The 16864-nt window shown below is 31.1% G+C and overlaps 1 protein-coding gene across 4 annotated transcripts in view; it reads left to right on the forward strand.

Moving 5' to 3' along the window:
* The window catches only part of LOC126833194 (putative inorganic phosphate cotransporter), a 60089-nt gene extending 44070 nt beyond the window's left edge, over window positions 1-16019 (forward strand). For 3 of the 4 annotated variants that reach the window (XM_050564353.1, XM_050564354.1, XM_050564352.1), the window contains exons 3-10: window positions 1644-1834; window positions 3657-3902; window positions 5490-5577; window positions 5954-6180; window positions 8720-8869; window positions 9039-9171; window positions 11007-11248; window positions 14504-16019. In XM_050564353.1, the coding sequence (XP_050420310.1) occupies window positions 1644-1834; window positions 3657-3902; window positions 5490-5577; window positions 5954-6180; window positions 8720-8869; window positions 9039-9171; window positions 11007-11248; window positions 14504-14686 (1460 nt within the window). In that variant the 3' untranslated portion in view covers window positions 14687-16019. The remainder of the gene's footprint in view (window positions 1-1643; window positions 1835-3656; window positions 3903-5489; window positions 5578-5953; window positions 6181-8719; window positions 8870-9038; window positions 9172-11006; window positions 11249-14503) is intronic. The other variant, XM_050564355.1, reaches the window with a different exon arrangement.
* The last annotated feature ends 845 nt before the right edge of the window (window positions 16020-16864 follow it).

Below are 16864 nucleotides of genomic sequence, written 5' to 3' on the forward strand. Positions count from 1 at the left end.
CACAAAGAGAGAGATTAATTCATTTTCTCGTTTAGCGGTCACGGAAACCTTTGAACATTTTTAATAATTCAATAACGTAAATACCTTCAGTTAAGATGTACTGGGTCGCTTATGAATCAACTGATATAATATCGTATACAGTATTCTAGTAGTAGAATTATTGTAATTGAACCTTCGTCAACAAGAACCGTACACAAAAATAGTGTAATTATTATAATAATAAAAGTTTAAGTATCGGTTCGCGGTAGAACGTTTGAAGTGTTACAAAATCATATAATACCACTATTTGTTCAAATGTAACAATATATGAGTATTCATATATATATATACATATAGCCGGCAAGAGGGTAAAAACAGAGAATGTACACATATCAAATAACGTTTCACAATTAAAACACAGCTAGGTTAGAGTATGAAATATGTATGTAAATAAGCCTCTAGCTATTATAGTAATTAAAATAACATCTGACAAACAGTACTCTGGTTACGGTAGATGCTTTTAAAAACAAACAAGTTCAAAGACTTTGCTTTCGTATATTCCTACCTATTATAACCACTACAGTATTTTTTTTATTTTTTTTGTTTATTTTAATTAAAAAAACTTTTGTTAATACTGCGCTTTTGTGTTTTACTCCGACTCCTTAACACCTGTTACTTGCAATATTCCATTCCGCCTTCTTTGTTCGCAGTTTTATGTTTATTTTAATGAATTTACATTTCGCTAGAAGTATCAAATTAAAAAAGCAAAGTTTAAGGTGTCATTTTTTAATTTTCAATGCAACATACATTGTTGTTGATAGGAGGACATGATTAAAAATCGACAGCTCTTAACGGATACAATTTTAATATTATTTTAGGCTGTATCATAATATTGATACATCATGTTCAGAGGTCAGGTAGAATTCAGCACGTTATACTTTCGGTTTGGTACTTTTGGAAGTTTGAACGAATTAACACTGATAACATTGTCGTTTTATTTTACATACATTTTACAAACTGGGGTGTCTGAACCCTTCTAGTTGTTTTAATTGGATAACATATTTGAGACAAACGATAATGTATCCAATCGTGATAGTAGTGATAACTATTTTATTACCAAAAACATATTGCGTTTCAATTGACTTAACTTTTGACATTTTTATGTCTTTGCTATGGCATACACACGGAAAATCGTTTATCATAACGAAAAATAACAGCTGATTTATCTGATAAGAGAGATAAGAGATAAGGAAAGGAGATAGGGGGTGAGAGATAGGGGGCAAGAGATGAGAAAGGGTTGGGGTTGAGGGTGGAGGCATATATATTGTATTCACAACGCTCAAAATAGAAATGAATAATAAATTCAATAATTTAAGGGGCCAAATTCTCTATGAATTGGTTTGGGCCAGATATTATGAAAACACTAAAATATTAGCCAGAAACTTGATATGTTTACTAGCCACTTAAGATACATAAAAATGTATCCCGTGGTGTTGCGGACTCGTACGCAAGCTGTTGAAATTGAATATGTAATACCTATGTGAAAACCGTACGTATATATCAAATCGTATATATTTATGAACTACAAATTAACAGTTTTTTTTTATTATTTAATTAATGAACTGTTAATTACTGTTTTTAATTAAAACACATTGTTTTTGCAGCATGGATCGGGGCACGTCACATAGTGACGTTCATGTTATTCCTTGGCATGGCCAACGCCTATATAATGAGGACCAACATGTCCGTGGCCATAGTGGCTATGGTGAATCAGACGGCGCTGGAAAGGGATCCAACCATTCCAGACGACGAATGTGATGGGTACTATACGCCTGTCGCAAACTCCACCACAAACGTGAGTTTAACCTAAAAGTCTTAATAACAAATCAAATTTTCTATTTGGTCCTTTACGTCGTTTTCTCTAGTTTTTGACCAATTATGTTGTATTATTTATTTTAAATAGGTAAAATCACTGTATTACAAAAAAAATGTTCCCACGCCTCATCTTTCGCTTTAAAATCATCATTATATTTTTTTCAACTGAACGAATGTCGCATTAACTTACATCTATACCAGATTCAGTATAAAGAGCTTTTACAAAAATAATTCTTTTTTTTTTTTTGCGAAAAAAAACATTCGTTTATGCCAGAGTGTTTACTCAACGTTCGCTTTTGGCTCTAGACATCAACACTTTCACTCCGTGTTACTAAAATAAATTATCTACATTTACGGCCAACTTTACTCCTCTGAGACAAATGTTTATATTATAATAGAGTTTAAACATTTATACTTTACATTTGGCAAAGTAATATATTAATGAAAACAACCCACTACTTCTTGTAAACCTATAGTTTTTAATTGCCATTTAAATCTACGCAGTTGTATGTAAAATGTTCCTTATTCTAATTCAAAACATAAAATATTGTCATAGTTTGAAACTTGAATGTAGGAAATTTCTTATGTTATCTGACAGAATTCAATTTATATTAAACGGTTAATTCGAGTTTGTTTTTCTAAAATGTAGTATACTTATTCAATACAAATGTTTTGCTTTTATCTTACAATGTTGTTGTTTACAATACTTACGCCGCCAAGGCCTCCTTGCTGTTGAATTTGTAAAAGCTTTAAGTTATTTTTGTACATATTTTTGATACTTTATATATTATCTTTATAACAGTGCAACTTAAACGACATTTTAAAACTTTGATAGTTGTTTGATATTGTTATTGGTAAATGCAACATAATTTTTAACATTTTTTTATTTTGCATTTTTGTTTTACTGAATAATGTTTTACTGAATAATAATCGATGATAATCTGTATTTACATATGGCCGTGTTGCCCTTAATAGGGCTGTTTTGAGTTGTTCTAGCAGAAGAAATAAAATTATTATCGAAGGTTTCCAAGTGGCGTAACGGAAAAGCTGTATTTCACTGTATATTATGTCCTGTTGCTTGCCATCGCGACGGTCGTGGCATCACACTTCACTTTTAATTGCAATTTTTTCTTTCCGCGTTGGTTGTAAGTTTTATCGTGAGATTTTGATTGATTTTTTTCTTTTTTACTTTCCTACCGACGTTGTTTTGCATAACTAATTTATTTTTATTTCCCGTAATAACGAATTTCTTAATAATTTTTGATGGTATAAATAAATTTCTTTTCACTTACAGTACTCTTCCTAGATCGTCGCAACATTGTTATCGGGACATAATGATTTATAGAGCTATTGTACCGGTAAATCATCAATCAGTTTCGACGGTGTGTTTTCAGTCATTAATAATTTCCGAAGCAGAAATTTGTACAGTGCTCGTTATTATTATAAAAATAACTCTAGATAACGTTGGTGCCGAGAGCTGTATTCCAAACTACAGATACTACTTACTGTATTATTGTCATACCATAGATGTATTAAAGAACAGATTGAATCATTAGGTTCAATGATTCGACGTTACAAACTTTTACATGTCATAATACTTCAACCGTTAAAAATTCACAAGTGTTATAAACTATAATAGCGAGACGTTAATAACATTGCAAGTCAATGTAATATGTGTTCTAACTGATTTCTATAAACCATTGAGGTGGTGATTATTTTTGACCAAACGTACCAGGGTCCAGGACCTATAACTAATCAACTTTAAACTGGCGTCTTGTAATATTATTATGTTTTTATTTCAGAGCGTATCCAACGAAGGATCGTTTTTATGGAGCACGTCCCAACAAGGATACGTACTGAGTTCCTTCTTCTACGGATACGTCATAACGCAGATACCGTTTGGGATATTGTCGAAGAAATATGGAGCTAAATATTTCCTAGGCGTCGGCATGCTCATCAATTCAATATTCGGGTTCTTGGTGCCGTTGTCGGCCAACTTTGGCATTTTTTCGTTGATCGCCATTCGATTTATCCAGGGACTGGGTGAAGTGAGTTAATCTTATTACTCAAGCCCAATCGCCCGACCAGAAACACATTTATACTAATCGCAGATTATAGTCGGAGTCGTAAACTAAATGATATAAGCTAACCGCGTCCTACGACAACAGTAGTTGAAAAAATCAATATAACTATAATTAGGAGCCGACGACCTTTAAAATCTATTTATACCCAGGATAAGGTGTGGGGGACAAGTTAACGATTTTCTTGAGTCAAATGTTATCCAGTTTGTTGCAGGTTAAATTGAATTTCCGGTTAACCTGTAATACATTTATATCATAAATAATTAGTGTTATTAATATTATTAAAAAAAAAAATTGAGTTAACTTAAACTTATTAACGCATAAATAACCAACCTTGATTAAATTGTTATTTGTATGGTTTGTACGGTTTTATTGAACGCACGAATTATTATTATTAATTAGGTATACTAATTTTCCACTGAATAGGAAATCGTTAGTCCAGATGGGAAACCCTTAAATTATCTGTTGTTTGCTTTCCCCTTCATCGTCAGACGAATATGACCAACTGTTGTTGTTGGATGAAATATTTACCGGCAAAGGAAATATGTTCTTTTCCCGGTCAAAAATAAATAATAAATTTTAGATTACATCCGAAATAAAAGAAAAAAAATCTATATATTTGTAGTATTACGTTTTTTTTAGGCTTGGGTATAACTAATTATTGAAATAGAGATTGTTAGTTGACCCAAACTGGAATTCCAACTCGGCTCGTACACGTGAAGAGCATGTAAATCGTATCAATAATTTACATTTTACTTTATGTTTTACCGTAAAAATTTCCAAATAATAACTCCTATTTCCTGGCAGTACCATAATTTTATTTTGAATATGAACCTGAATAATCAATCAGCAGACCTATGTCAATTCGTATGCATTAATGTATTCAGCTTAACGTGTGACTATGTTAAGATTTTGATAGCGTTTTCGGAAATGTATCAAAAGAGAACAAGTAGTTTTTAAAACAATCATTAACGTGATCTACCTTTAAAAAGATAACCATTTAAGATGAACAAGTAGAGAAAAAAAATATAATTTAATTTTCCCGAATGAAATTACAAAACGCCATTGAGATGAAAATAATTCCACCAAAACTAAGCAATAACATTCGCTATTAAATTAACAAATTAAGTATTTATCATTCGATATAACTAGAAAACGCAGAAGAGATTTTTATAAACCACAGAATTATTTACAATATTATAATATATACAGGAAACTATTCCCCCAGTCGACTTCTCCGTTTGCGTTGGTCTTATTCAATTTATTATAAAACTTCGGTTGAATCATATGATCGGTTTTTTTGACGTTTATAAATTCAGCGTAGACGACATTTATTAAATTTTAAAGTAAAACGTCCACTGACGCGGTCCGTATTGATTTCAGTTTGTGTAAAACCGTCTTATCCACACAAAATGGTATATTTAGACAGGTCGTCGGATAAATTACACATTTACAATATTGAACTACCTTCGTTGTCCGATATAACCCCGGCCGTTCAGTTTTCAATAGACTAACAGACCCTAATGGTTGCTTGTCGTGTTTAATGTGTTCCAGGGTCCCATAGTTCCTTGTACTCACGCATTGCTCGCCAAATGGATCCCCCCGAACGAGAGAAGCAGAATGGGAGCATTCGTCTATGCAGGTTAGTAGTTATGTAACACAATATACAATAGAAAAGGGGAGCGGCCCATTACTCTAAGACCTATGCAGCAAACTTAATTTTATATTTGAATTGGGATTGTAAGACCTACAGTACGAATGTATTCTGTTTGTGTTTTAACAGTTTACAATTGCAAAATGAAACGAGTAATCCTTTCGAGTTGTAGAACACTATCGTAGGGTTTCGCTTAAAACTATTCTTTTAATTGAAAGGAGCCTAGGTCAGGTCCTATTTTTTTTAATTCGGAAAACTAAGCGACATTTTTGATGTGGCCAAATCCGTTTGTATATGGGATAAACCGGGGAAAGTTTCGTATTTTATACTTGCTTTGAATTTGTATTTTAATGGTTTTATGCAGGAGCGCAGTTTGGAACGGTGATTTCAATGCCACTCAGTGGAGTGCTGTCCGAATATGGATTTGCCGGTGGTTGGCCGTCGATATTCTATGTGTTTGGTGCCATAGGAACCTTATGGTCGGTGGCTTTCTTGTGGTTTGTTCACGAGGATCCCGAGTCTCATCCAACCATACCGCACGACGAGAGAAAATACATCATCAGCTCCGTTTGGGGCGCTGCTGGTGTATCTGTGAGTATTATTGTTGTTAGCTAAATATTTTGTATTATTTACAACCCACCGGGGCTGTTAATTTAACGGTGCTCTCGGACTGCACACACGGACCAGACTCTATTTATTGGTTTTTGAAATGACAAAATATGCGTATCTTCCACCTTCCCGGAAACCGCACTACAAACCTGTAAAATTATTGCAACCGAAATCGGATATAATATACAGAACCCGGTACACGACATTAGAATAACTACCAAGCCCCTGTCGGTGTGTAGAATAAATTTGGAAAACCGCAATACCTATTTTCGCGAGGGTTCCTATAAAATAGTCACAATTAATGTTACTGGCATGTACGGTTTGTGAAAAATGTTCAAATGAACACAATGTATTTGTAGGTATGCTCACCGGGTCCGGGTGTATTGTTCAATTAGCCCAATTCGGAATTGCATAAACAGGGTGTTTCACGCTGCTTGGCTTTGACGACTTTACATATTTTGATTCATATATTGAAAAGTTATCAAATCGGCGCGTTACTACGTTAAACGGTAACTATTTTATTGTTTTGCGGTATAAATAGAAATTTGTCTAGAACCAGTGTTTAAAAAATTCAACCCACACGGGGAAGCAATTCAAATGGCCACAGTGTGTGTCAATCAATAAATTTAACGGATTTTAATAATTTGTATTCATTACTGTTTCTTAACGGTTATACAGCATACCAACAATAGTAATTCCTGATAATTTGAATTTCCTCGAAATCGCTCACCGGTTTGTGTCGGCTGAAACATATACTTACACGACTTACAATAAAGACGTACGGGATCGAATTTCGGAAAATAAAACGCATTATATTGCCGTATCAAATATTCAACGGTTAGGCTACCGTACCTGATTTACGGTCGAGAAAATCAGACGGTACGACTGGGTTGGTATTCTCTGTTGCAAATTAAAAAAAATATATTATTTTCTATATTGCCTTTAGGCAATGTTCCGATTGACTGGCTGATTTTTCTGCACGTGCGCGCTGGGAATTGTTTTGTTTTTTAAAATAACACACACACATATATATATATATATATATATATATAATAATATGTTCAGCGTGTGATCGTAATGGACACAACCTCTAACAGTGGCATTATTCTATATAGCTGCTAACTGCATACAAGTATACAACCTCTGTACACGTGTTTCGGATCAACGGTGAACAGTTGGCACACGAAAACATGTGTCGTACCTTAGGCTTTTAACCAAACAACCGAATGTAGTAAAAAAAAAAAAAAGTCAATGGCCCTTTTAGTTTAATATGTGAAATTGAAAATTCCATTTCGACTATTCAATTTGGTTTGTTATTTAGTCCACGCTTGCTCTAGCGCAACACCGACTTACTAGTTTAGAATCCATTTGAAATGTCGAGTATGATCATATACAAGTTTTGCAATTTTCTATACATTCTATTTGTTTGTATAATGAAACTTTATTAATCGGTTGCATCGGATACCGATTATTTTTTTAATAAATTATTTTCTTTGACAAAATGTTTATGACATGTTTTTAATTATACCTTCCACTATTCCACCTTAGTAGCAAGTTTCAAACTAAGTGAACAGAATTTGTTTAGATTGAAAACTTGATTGCTTAAAATTATATTGCCGGTATAATATAATGTAATAGACCTTGTGTGATTATCGTTTAAAATTAAATTATTATCTATGAGTAATTAAATATCTTTTGAAACCCCAGCGAGTGATATATTTATATAATTCCGAAAATAAAAACGCTTTGACGTCAAAGGTAAATACAATAATTTAATTCGTTATGGTTAAGACCGTTTTTATCATTAAAGAATTTTAATGCTGATCACCTAACCAACGCAAAATAAATTAAATTAAAATATTTTCGCAAGAATATTCAGACTTAAAACTTTTTTTTCTACTCATTTTCGAGGTAAGCACTCGAGGTGGATTTAAACGAACAACACACCTTTACTTATTATTTATTCACTTATAATCTCGGATATACTTCTTGTGCCCGGAACCGACTCTACCAGCTTTTAGAATAACAATTTCGTTAGTGCTTTTTCTCTTTTATTTTTACGTTCAATCTGAGTGCAATAATTGTATCATGTTTTATTTATGTTTAGTTATGTTTCCGTCTCTATAAGTTATATTACATTGTTCCCGAAGATATAGTATAAATAATAATGATAAATTAATATAACAAAATATATTGTTTTTAATTTGTATTGCAAACAACCGTGTGCCTGTTTAAATTTTTGGACAAACGGGTGTTGTGTTCATCATATTGGACTATTTATAAAATGCATAATGTAATACCAGTTCACTGACTATAAACATACTCAGTAGTCAGTAAATATTACAATACATATCGTCAATGGTATGAGTCAAAACAAAAACCCGGGGGGGTATTTATTAAAACTGAGCGCGTCGGTTTGTGTGTAAAGTTGTGCTCATATATAAAATTATTAATAAATATATATATTTATATCTTTTTTTTTATAGAAGCATAATATAGTTTTCTGTGATTTATTTTATAGTCTCCGCCGGTGCCATGGAGGAGTATATTAAAGTCGGCTCCGTTCTGGGCGATATTAGTCGCTCACATGGGTCAGAATTACGGATATGAAACGCTCATGACCGAGCTGCCGACTTTCATGAAACAAGTGTTGCACTTCAATATAAAAGCTGTAAGTTTAATACAATTTGTCTCTACCGCTCTCTGCACCTCACCGCATGCATTGACTGCTGTATTTTTACTATTTTCACATTGAGCGGCCTTGACAACTTTTTGTCATGGAATTTTTTTTATCGTACTCTCCCGTGTGATTCAAAAAATGACTTAACGAATGTTCGCAGAACGGAACATACTCGTCACTGCCGTACCTAGCTATGTGGTTATTTTCAATGGTGGCCAGCCACATAGCTGATATGATGATCTCTTCCGAGAGGTTCTCACACACTGTTACACGCAAAATCGTCAATTCCATCGGTAAGAATAAAAACATAAATTTATTATTAGTTATTCCGTAGTATAAGGCTATTAAATATATATATATATCCCTAATATTTATTACATTTTCGCTATTATTATCGGTCTGCCCCTAGAGCTTTTATAAATAACTGGAAACTTTTAATTTTAGACTAGGGCTCTCCATTTAGCTTTTGACAAATAAGATAAACATTAATCATAGAACCCTTTTAAAGTATACAAGTTTTATCTACATTCATTTTCAGATATTTAAAAGCGATTTGCATAAAAGTCCATTAAGAATTGAACAAGTGCTTGAATATTTATTAGTAGTCCCGCTTAAAAATCAAATAGCAAGCTATTTAATCTGAATGGGCCTGTTAAAGTATTTATTTTACTATGCGTAAAACTACTAATTGGATAAGTTTTCTTAATCATAACAAGAGTTTATATATGTACTTGGTTAAAGAACACGTCATTATAGTCTTAAAAAGTCCGTGAAAGTTTATGATTTGGTTCTGCCTCCGAAACTTGGTATTCACACTAAAATAATAATAATATACTAATACTCTTCTCGCTAATGTCCAAAACCGTTAAAAAATGTAGCTTCCTTTTTGTTTTAATGGTTAGCGAGCTTAAGCGGACAAGACTTCGGATAATCTAACTTAAATATAAATGTAACCACCATAAACATAGGACATGCTTATTAGGGTGTAGTGAAAAAAGGCAATTTTTGAAATCGTTTTCGTAATACCTTACAAAACTAGCGTGTTGGTTGGTGTATATAAACCTAAAGTAAAAAAAAAATTTTTTAAAAATATTTCCACCGCTCCAAGTCAAAAAACCAATATTCAGCAAAAGTATTTAGACTTTTTATCATAAATAAAAAAGTTTCAATAACAAAAAAATTAAAAAACTATAATTTTGTAGAAAACTATATTCTGCATATTATACGTGTACAATTTTATTTTTAGCTTCAATGCAAAGCGGCGAAGGTATTTGTTTTACTCTGATGTGGACTTTTTATTTATCTGTATACACTGTAACTTTTTTAATACTGGACCGATTCCTTTGAGTAGCAACTCTATAAATCACAAATTTTATCTAGTTAGTACTTTGGGGGAAGAGCCCCAAACATCAATCGATAATTCAGTCGTCAAAAAAAAAAACAAGTAATATTATTATAAACTACTATTTCGTGATTCTGAGAAATCATTATTTACAATTTTTCATAATCCGGGTTTGGGCTTTTTTGTTTATGGTTGTTTTATATATATATATATATCATTTTTTTTCAAATCTGATTTTGTTGTGAAATAAACTAGGCTAGAGCGTAGAAAAACTAATTTTTTAAAAAAAACTTTATTATTCACTTTAAAAATTAAATCAAAGTTAAAAAAATTGTTTTTGCATGTTTTTAAATTTAAAACTTTATTTTTGGCGATTAAAAAAAAATTTTAAAAATAAAATTGTACACGTATAATATGCAGAATATAGTTTTCTACAAAATAATAGTTTTTTAATTTTTTTAGTATTGAAATATATATAGTTATGATAGAAAGTCTAAATACTTTTGCCTGAATATTGGTTTTTTGACTTAGGGCGGGGGAAATATTTTTTAAAATTTTTTTTTTTTACTTTGGGTTTATATACACCAAGACGCTAGTTTTGTAAGGTATTACGAAAACGATTTCAAAAATTGCCTTTTTTTACTACACCCTAATGCTTATGGCGTCACGATAAAAAATGAATAAATCTTTAGATGTTTAGTCGTTTTTTTTTCAGTGCAACGATACGCTTGATTGATTGCGTTTATTATTTTTCTCTTTGTTGAAAATATTGTTTTCCTTTTGCAGGTCAATTTGGTCCAGCTATTGCGTTGATCGCTGCTTCTTACACGGGATGTGATCCGTACCTGACTGTTGCAATACTGACAGTGGGCGTCGGCCTGAATGGCGCTATTTACTCGGGATTCAAAGTGAACCATCTAGACATATCGCCGCGGTTTGCCGGAATATTAATGAGCCTTACCAACTGTCTTGCCAACCTGGCAGGACTGTTGGCCCCGATCGTCGCCGGATACGTTATCGATAAAAGGGTGAGCGCATAACAAACAAATCTATAAAAAAAACATTGTGTTTAATCGTCATCGATTGTCGCCATAAGATGACCAGGTTTGTCCGTTAAAACAAATTACCAAAAGACTTAAAAATTTAATTTGAAAATACGTCACAAGAAATGACAGCTGTTGACGGGGTTAAAAATGGTGTACTTCTATTACTGTGCTTTATTGTTTTTATTATGTCAGTAATACCTTTTTATTTATAATAGCTTACATAACTGTAGTCGGTTCAAGGATTTGTACACGGAAAAAATAGTAGGATCGACTATAATTGTTATAGTTAATATTATAACTTACTATAACATTATGTGTAACATCCACGAAGCAGGCCGTAATAATAAAAATATATTGAACGCAATGTTGATATTTTGTAATCCTAATAATTGAACTTGAGTTTGATTTGCAAAACAAAAACTATTCGCAGTACCAAATGTAATGGCATATTGCCACGCATAAATTTACTCTTGGAAACAATAAAATAATTTTTTGTTTTGAATATATTTACTGATTGATTTCCACTCGTTTGTATTGGTGTTCGATAAACTTTTGACTATCGTAAAGTTTTATTATTTTGTTGGCAGTAAACCGCTATTATTATAACGCGTTACATAATTGTAGGGCATTTGGCTCGATGAGGCACTAGTTCACAATAATTGTTATTCGGAAAATTGAGCATAGACTTTATTTTTTTTTTTTATATGGATGCGTGTTTTGATGTAGTTATAACTTTTTTAAATACTAATCAAAGTTAGATAAGGAGTATCAGTAATTACTAACAACGCAAAGTGTACAACAGTGTTTTTGAATAAGTGCTCGACCTCGTTTTTTTTTTTCGAAAAACGAGATTGACCCACTATCAGTCCCGAATTTCAGATTATCGTTTTTTTTTTATTGATATTAATGTAGATTAATTTCTTAAAAAATAATAGATAATAGATAATACAGTTTATGGTTTTATGTCAAATATAATATGTGTGCCTTAATAATAACTATTCCGGACTTGATGTACGACTTTTATCAACGTGTGCGTGTCTAACATGAGTTTTCACAGATGGACTAAAATTACTTTACACCGTTCCGACTTCCGTCTTACCTTTTGGCTTGGTTTCATTGTACACTAGGTCATAGCCAAATACCCAAAACTTAGCTAATAGAAAACACAATATTATTATATTTATTATACTCCCATTGCAAACTACCCCGTTGATAAACAAGATAGCCAATTTTTTGAGAGGGTAGATTCGATAATATAACAAGGTATCCGGGAGATATGTAGTTTTCCTATACCTCTATTCCATTATACTGGACATAAATTACGTAGGTTGAATATGTCGAGAGTAACGTGGAAGGCGTCCATTTAGCATATTTATATTTGTCAGAAACTAATGAAAGTCGAGGGTAGCCATATGCATGCAGCGATATGAACACGAAATTAATAACTATAATAACAAACTTGGTGGACCGGTCGAACATGGCCGCTTTTCGCTAAAAAAAAATTTGTAATTCAAATTAATCGAAGAATTGCCTAAAAAGAACTTAACACATCAGTAGATCGCCGATTTGAATGAATTATATAGATTTTAATTGAAGATGTGACTGTTTTATCTAGTTTTAAGTGTTTTTTTTTTAAATTTTATATTGGCCATGAATAGTTTTATAAAATAATTATCGTTTTTTGGCGTTTTATACATTTTTATAATTATTACTAAAGCTATGATGAGTTTTAAACAAACAATATTTATAACATTCTGACTATTTTATACAATTTTAAAACTTTTATGATATTTTATTAGTCATTATGGATTTAGTTAACAAAATTGATGATCTGACTTTTTATCTACTTTTAATATTTATTGTTATTATATTATTGTTCACGATTTAATAAAAAAAAACACTTTTGGTTTCACTATGTAAATAATATTGAAATAATATTAAGAATGTAAAAATATGTATTTAAGAATTAATTCCTTCTATTAGATTCAAACCTATCCTTACTGACGTGTTCTGTACATTTATTTTACTGTTAAAATTTGTATGTTTACTAATATTATTAATTTTTTATAAATTTTCGACCACAGTATACAAATTTGAATTCACCTATGAAACTTTAAATTTTGAACAACAATATTGCTTAAGTTGTTTGAGTTTATTTTGTGTGAAAATGAATTCCTATTTAATTCTTTCAACTTCGCGATCAACTGATGTGACATCTTCTTATTAGACAATTATTCGACGTATAAGAATCAGAATTTTTTTTTTTGGTAGAAAATTTTGGTAGGAGGTCTGGCGCTAATCTTGGCGTTAAGGGCGTTATCTTGTTTGGCGAAAAAGGATAAGGTACAGTTTTGGCACAAGAGTAAATCGATTCTTATCTTGTTGGCGGAAAAGGCTCGACCGGTCAAAATGCTCGCGCAGTTAGGACAGAGCTCCGATTAAAATGAGTGCGAGAAATGGTGTGACTCGAAACAAAGGAACATAGATGTAAAATGGTACTGTCACTCCACATTAACATAACCGTTATATCTCTCTATTATATTAATTAGTATTTATTATATTTCTAAAAATACATCTATAAGGTAACCAAAATAAATAGACGAAGAAGGTATTGTTTTTGTCTTAGAACTATACAAATCGTGTGAATCTAAATTATACAAATCTGAACTCATTATAACTAAATTGCCATAATAGTTTGATCTGAAACGTAATGTTAGAATGAAAATCAGAACATAGCACTTGAGCTACTCCTCGAACTACTAACACGAATCATGTGTTAGTTCGCAATTACAAATAGTGTGATACTGATTTAATTATGTTTAACTGTCAACTAATTGTTAAGTTACTGCGTTTAATTAAATATCATAGTTTTATAATATGCTAATTATAAAATTCAATATCATGACTGATGCCGTTCTTTGAACTGTTAACAAATGAACGAAAATTCAACATAAACAGAATATTATATTATATATATATATTGTATAACGCTATTTTGATCGGTTTCCGTCGTCCCATGAAAATTTATATTTTTATTTAGGGCATGGGACGGAGACAAAACATATTTTGTGGGTAAACGACCTCGACTTAAAATTTAAAAAATGTACCTAGTTTTTTTCCGACCAGAATACTATTGTTTGATTTGTTTTGTTCACTTTGTGAATGGTCTTTATTTGTTTAGTCTGTAATTGTAGAGCGAGACTATAATAAAAAATTAATATCGTGTTTTTTTTTTAGCCCACACAAGCGGCCTGGAGGATTGTGTTCATCACTTCGGCGTGCGTTTACATGGTGTGCTGTACTATTTATTTAGTGCTCGGTGACGGCACCAGACAGCCGTGGGACAACCCGTCCAACGATCACCTGAACAGCAAACAGCACAAAAAGAAGCAGAAAGATATCGAGACCACCATTCAGTGAACAACAGCAGCCATCCGTCTCCCGTTTTATCCCAAATCAAATTCCACCACCAACGGTCCGTTCCCGTAATGAACCCGTGCTCTCCCGCTCCCGACACACCCCTTACTCCCATAATACCGCCCGCCCGTCTTCTCCGCCCTTTCTGTAAGACACTCTCTTGTGGACCTCGATTGAAACGAGGACTATACGTGTGTGTGAGTGTTGTCTAGATTTTACTGATTAAAAGCAAGCGCGTCTGTGAATAGGTTTCAAAAACGATATTATTATTCTACGTAACAGTATATTATTGTTGATATATGTATACACTCTTTATTTAATATTTTATTTAACAAAAAAACCTAAATTTTTTTTTAGATTTACATTAAATTTTACTCGGGTGTCGAATCTTGACACCATAGAAAGCACATTCTATTAATTATATTTTTTTATAATATTAATATTCGATAAAAGATAGATGATTATTGTCTATTTTTAAATATAAACATTATTATCAAACTGATATATACATATACATATAATATATGTATATTATATATTATAATGATAAGTTTAATTTTTTTTTTGTTTCGTTCTGTATGTATGACTACTTAGCTTTAAAATTAAAAAAAAAATTAAATAAAAAAAAATTGTGATATTGTTAGTAGCGTATTATTATTGTTCCGGGGAAATAAAATAGCCTGATGTGTTCTTAAATTTTCTCTCAAAATGTATGTCTTCCCCAGTCAATACAATATTCAACTACTCCCTCTTGAATTGTTTTTATTACTTATGATTGTACTTTGATGGGTTTTTCATTAGCAAACGAATGCATTCAATGTATACATTCAAACGTGTTATGTGTAAATGTATATCATACCATAAAATAGATGCACCGATTTAAACGTTATACGCGTATAAATAATGTCAGGTTTGCATCGAAGCTAAAGAAATGTTATTATTATTTTCAACACATTTTATGATCTTGGTGTTCCTTCGTCTAGCTCAAATATTTGTTGTTTTTTTACGTTAATTATTGACCGTGACAAATAGCGCAATACGTTAATGAAAATACGATCTTAAGCAATAAATACAAAATTAGATTTTATCTGTTTATTGATTCTTCTGTAGATTACATTTTTTTTTTGTGGGGGTTGGTTTTTTTTTTAATGTGTACGTTATACAGTCGTCCAAACTCGTTGACATATTTTTTCTCAAATCCTCAATATTTCCATCGGCGAAACATTATCGATCAGTATTTTTGTTCACATACATACACACGATACATATTTTATTTTTCAATTCTTATTATCACCAAATACATTTTTTCCAATGTGATAGTTATTAATTATTATATTTATTGAATTCTTTGTTAAATTATTATTATATATAATATATATATATATATATATATAAACATTTAAATTATGTTTTATTTTTAAGTAAAAGTTTCTAGATTATACATTATTATTATAATCGTTGTTTAACAATTTAGAATTTCATTATTTACCTAGTGAGAAATGATATGTATGTTGTTAAAAACTAGTAATAAATATAATATTTAAAAAATACCATATTATTTATGATGATTCTAACATTACGTTATAGCATTGAGGAGACGGTTGAATAAAAATAAAAAGTCAATAGTAGTTTGAAAGTTATGTTAAAATATATTATATTATAATTAGATACGTAGATCTAGGTAATTTTAACAATTACTTTCGTTCATACTACTGCTAGTTGATCTATTAAGTTACCAAAAAATAATATTTAATAAATAGTTTTTAATATTATTATTATTTTCTTGTGACGATTAAAAAGTAATCGGCTTCTCTATAAATTAAGTATACCTAAAAAAAATGATTACCAGCTCATTGTTTAGAAAAAAAAAATTATTTATCTACTTATTTGTTGATCTGTATTACTTTATTTCCTTATGTTTAACAGGGTAATATTATTACTTGAAGCTAGGCATGTATTATAATAACATATAACTTACTTATACTATTATTATTGTTATTATTATTATTATTATTATTATTATTATTATTATTAGTATCTATCTAAATTAATTTGACCATTTTGTCTGATGAGATTATTTTATTATCTAGGTATTTTTTTTATCGTTATTTTTCTTATTTTTTTTTCACTCTATGCACAACTACATTTTTTCACCGATAATAACTCATACTATATTCAATA

This window comes from Adelges cooleyi, unplaced genomic scaffold, assembly GCF_023614345.1.
Source record: "Adelges cooleyi isolate 19-005CV unplaced genomic scaffold, UGA_ACOO_1.1 ACOO_flye_CR_arks_rails_tigmint_CR_PRNA_2, whole genome shotgun sequence".
Taxonomy (NCBI): domain Eukaryota; kingdom Metazoa; phylum Arthropoda; class Insecta; order Hemiptera; family Adelgidae; genus Adelges; species Adelges cooleyi.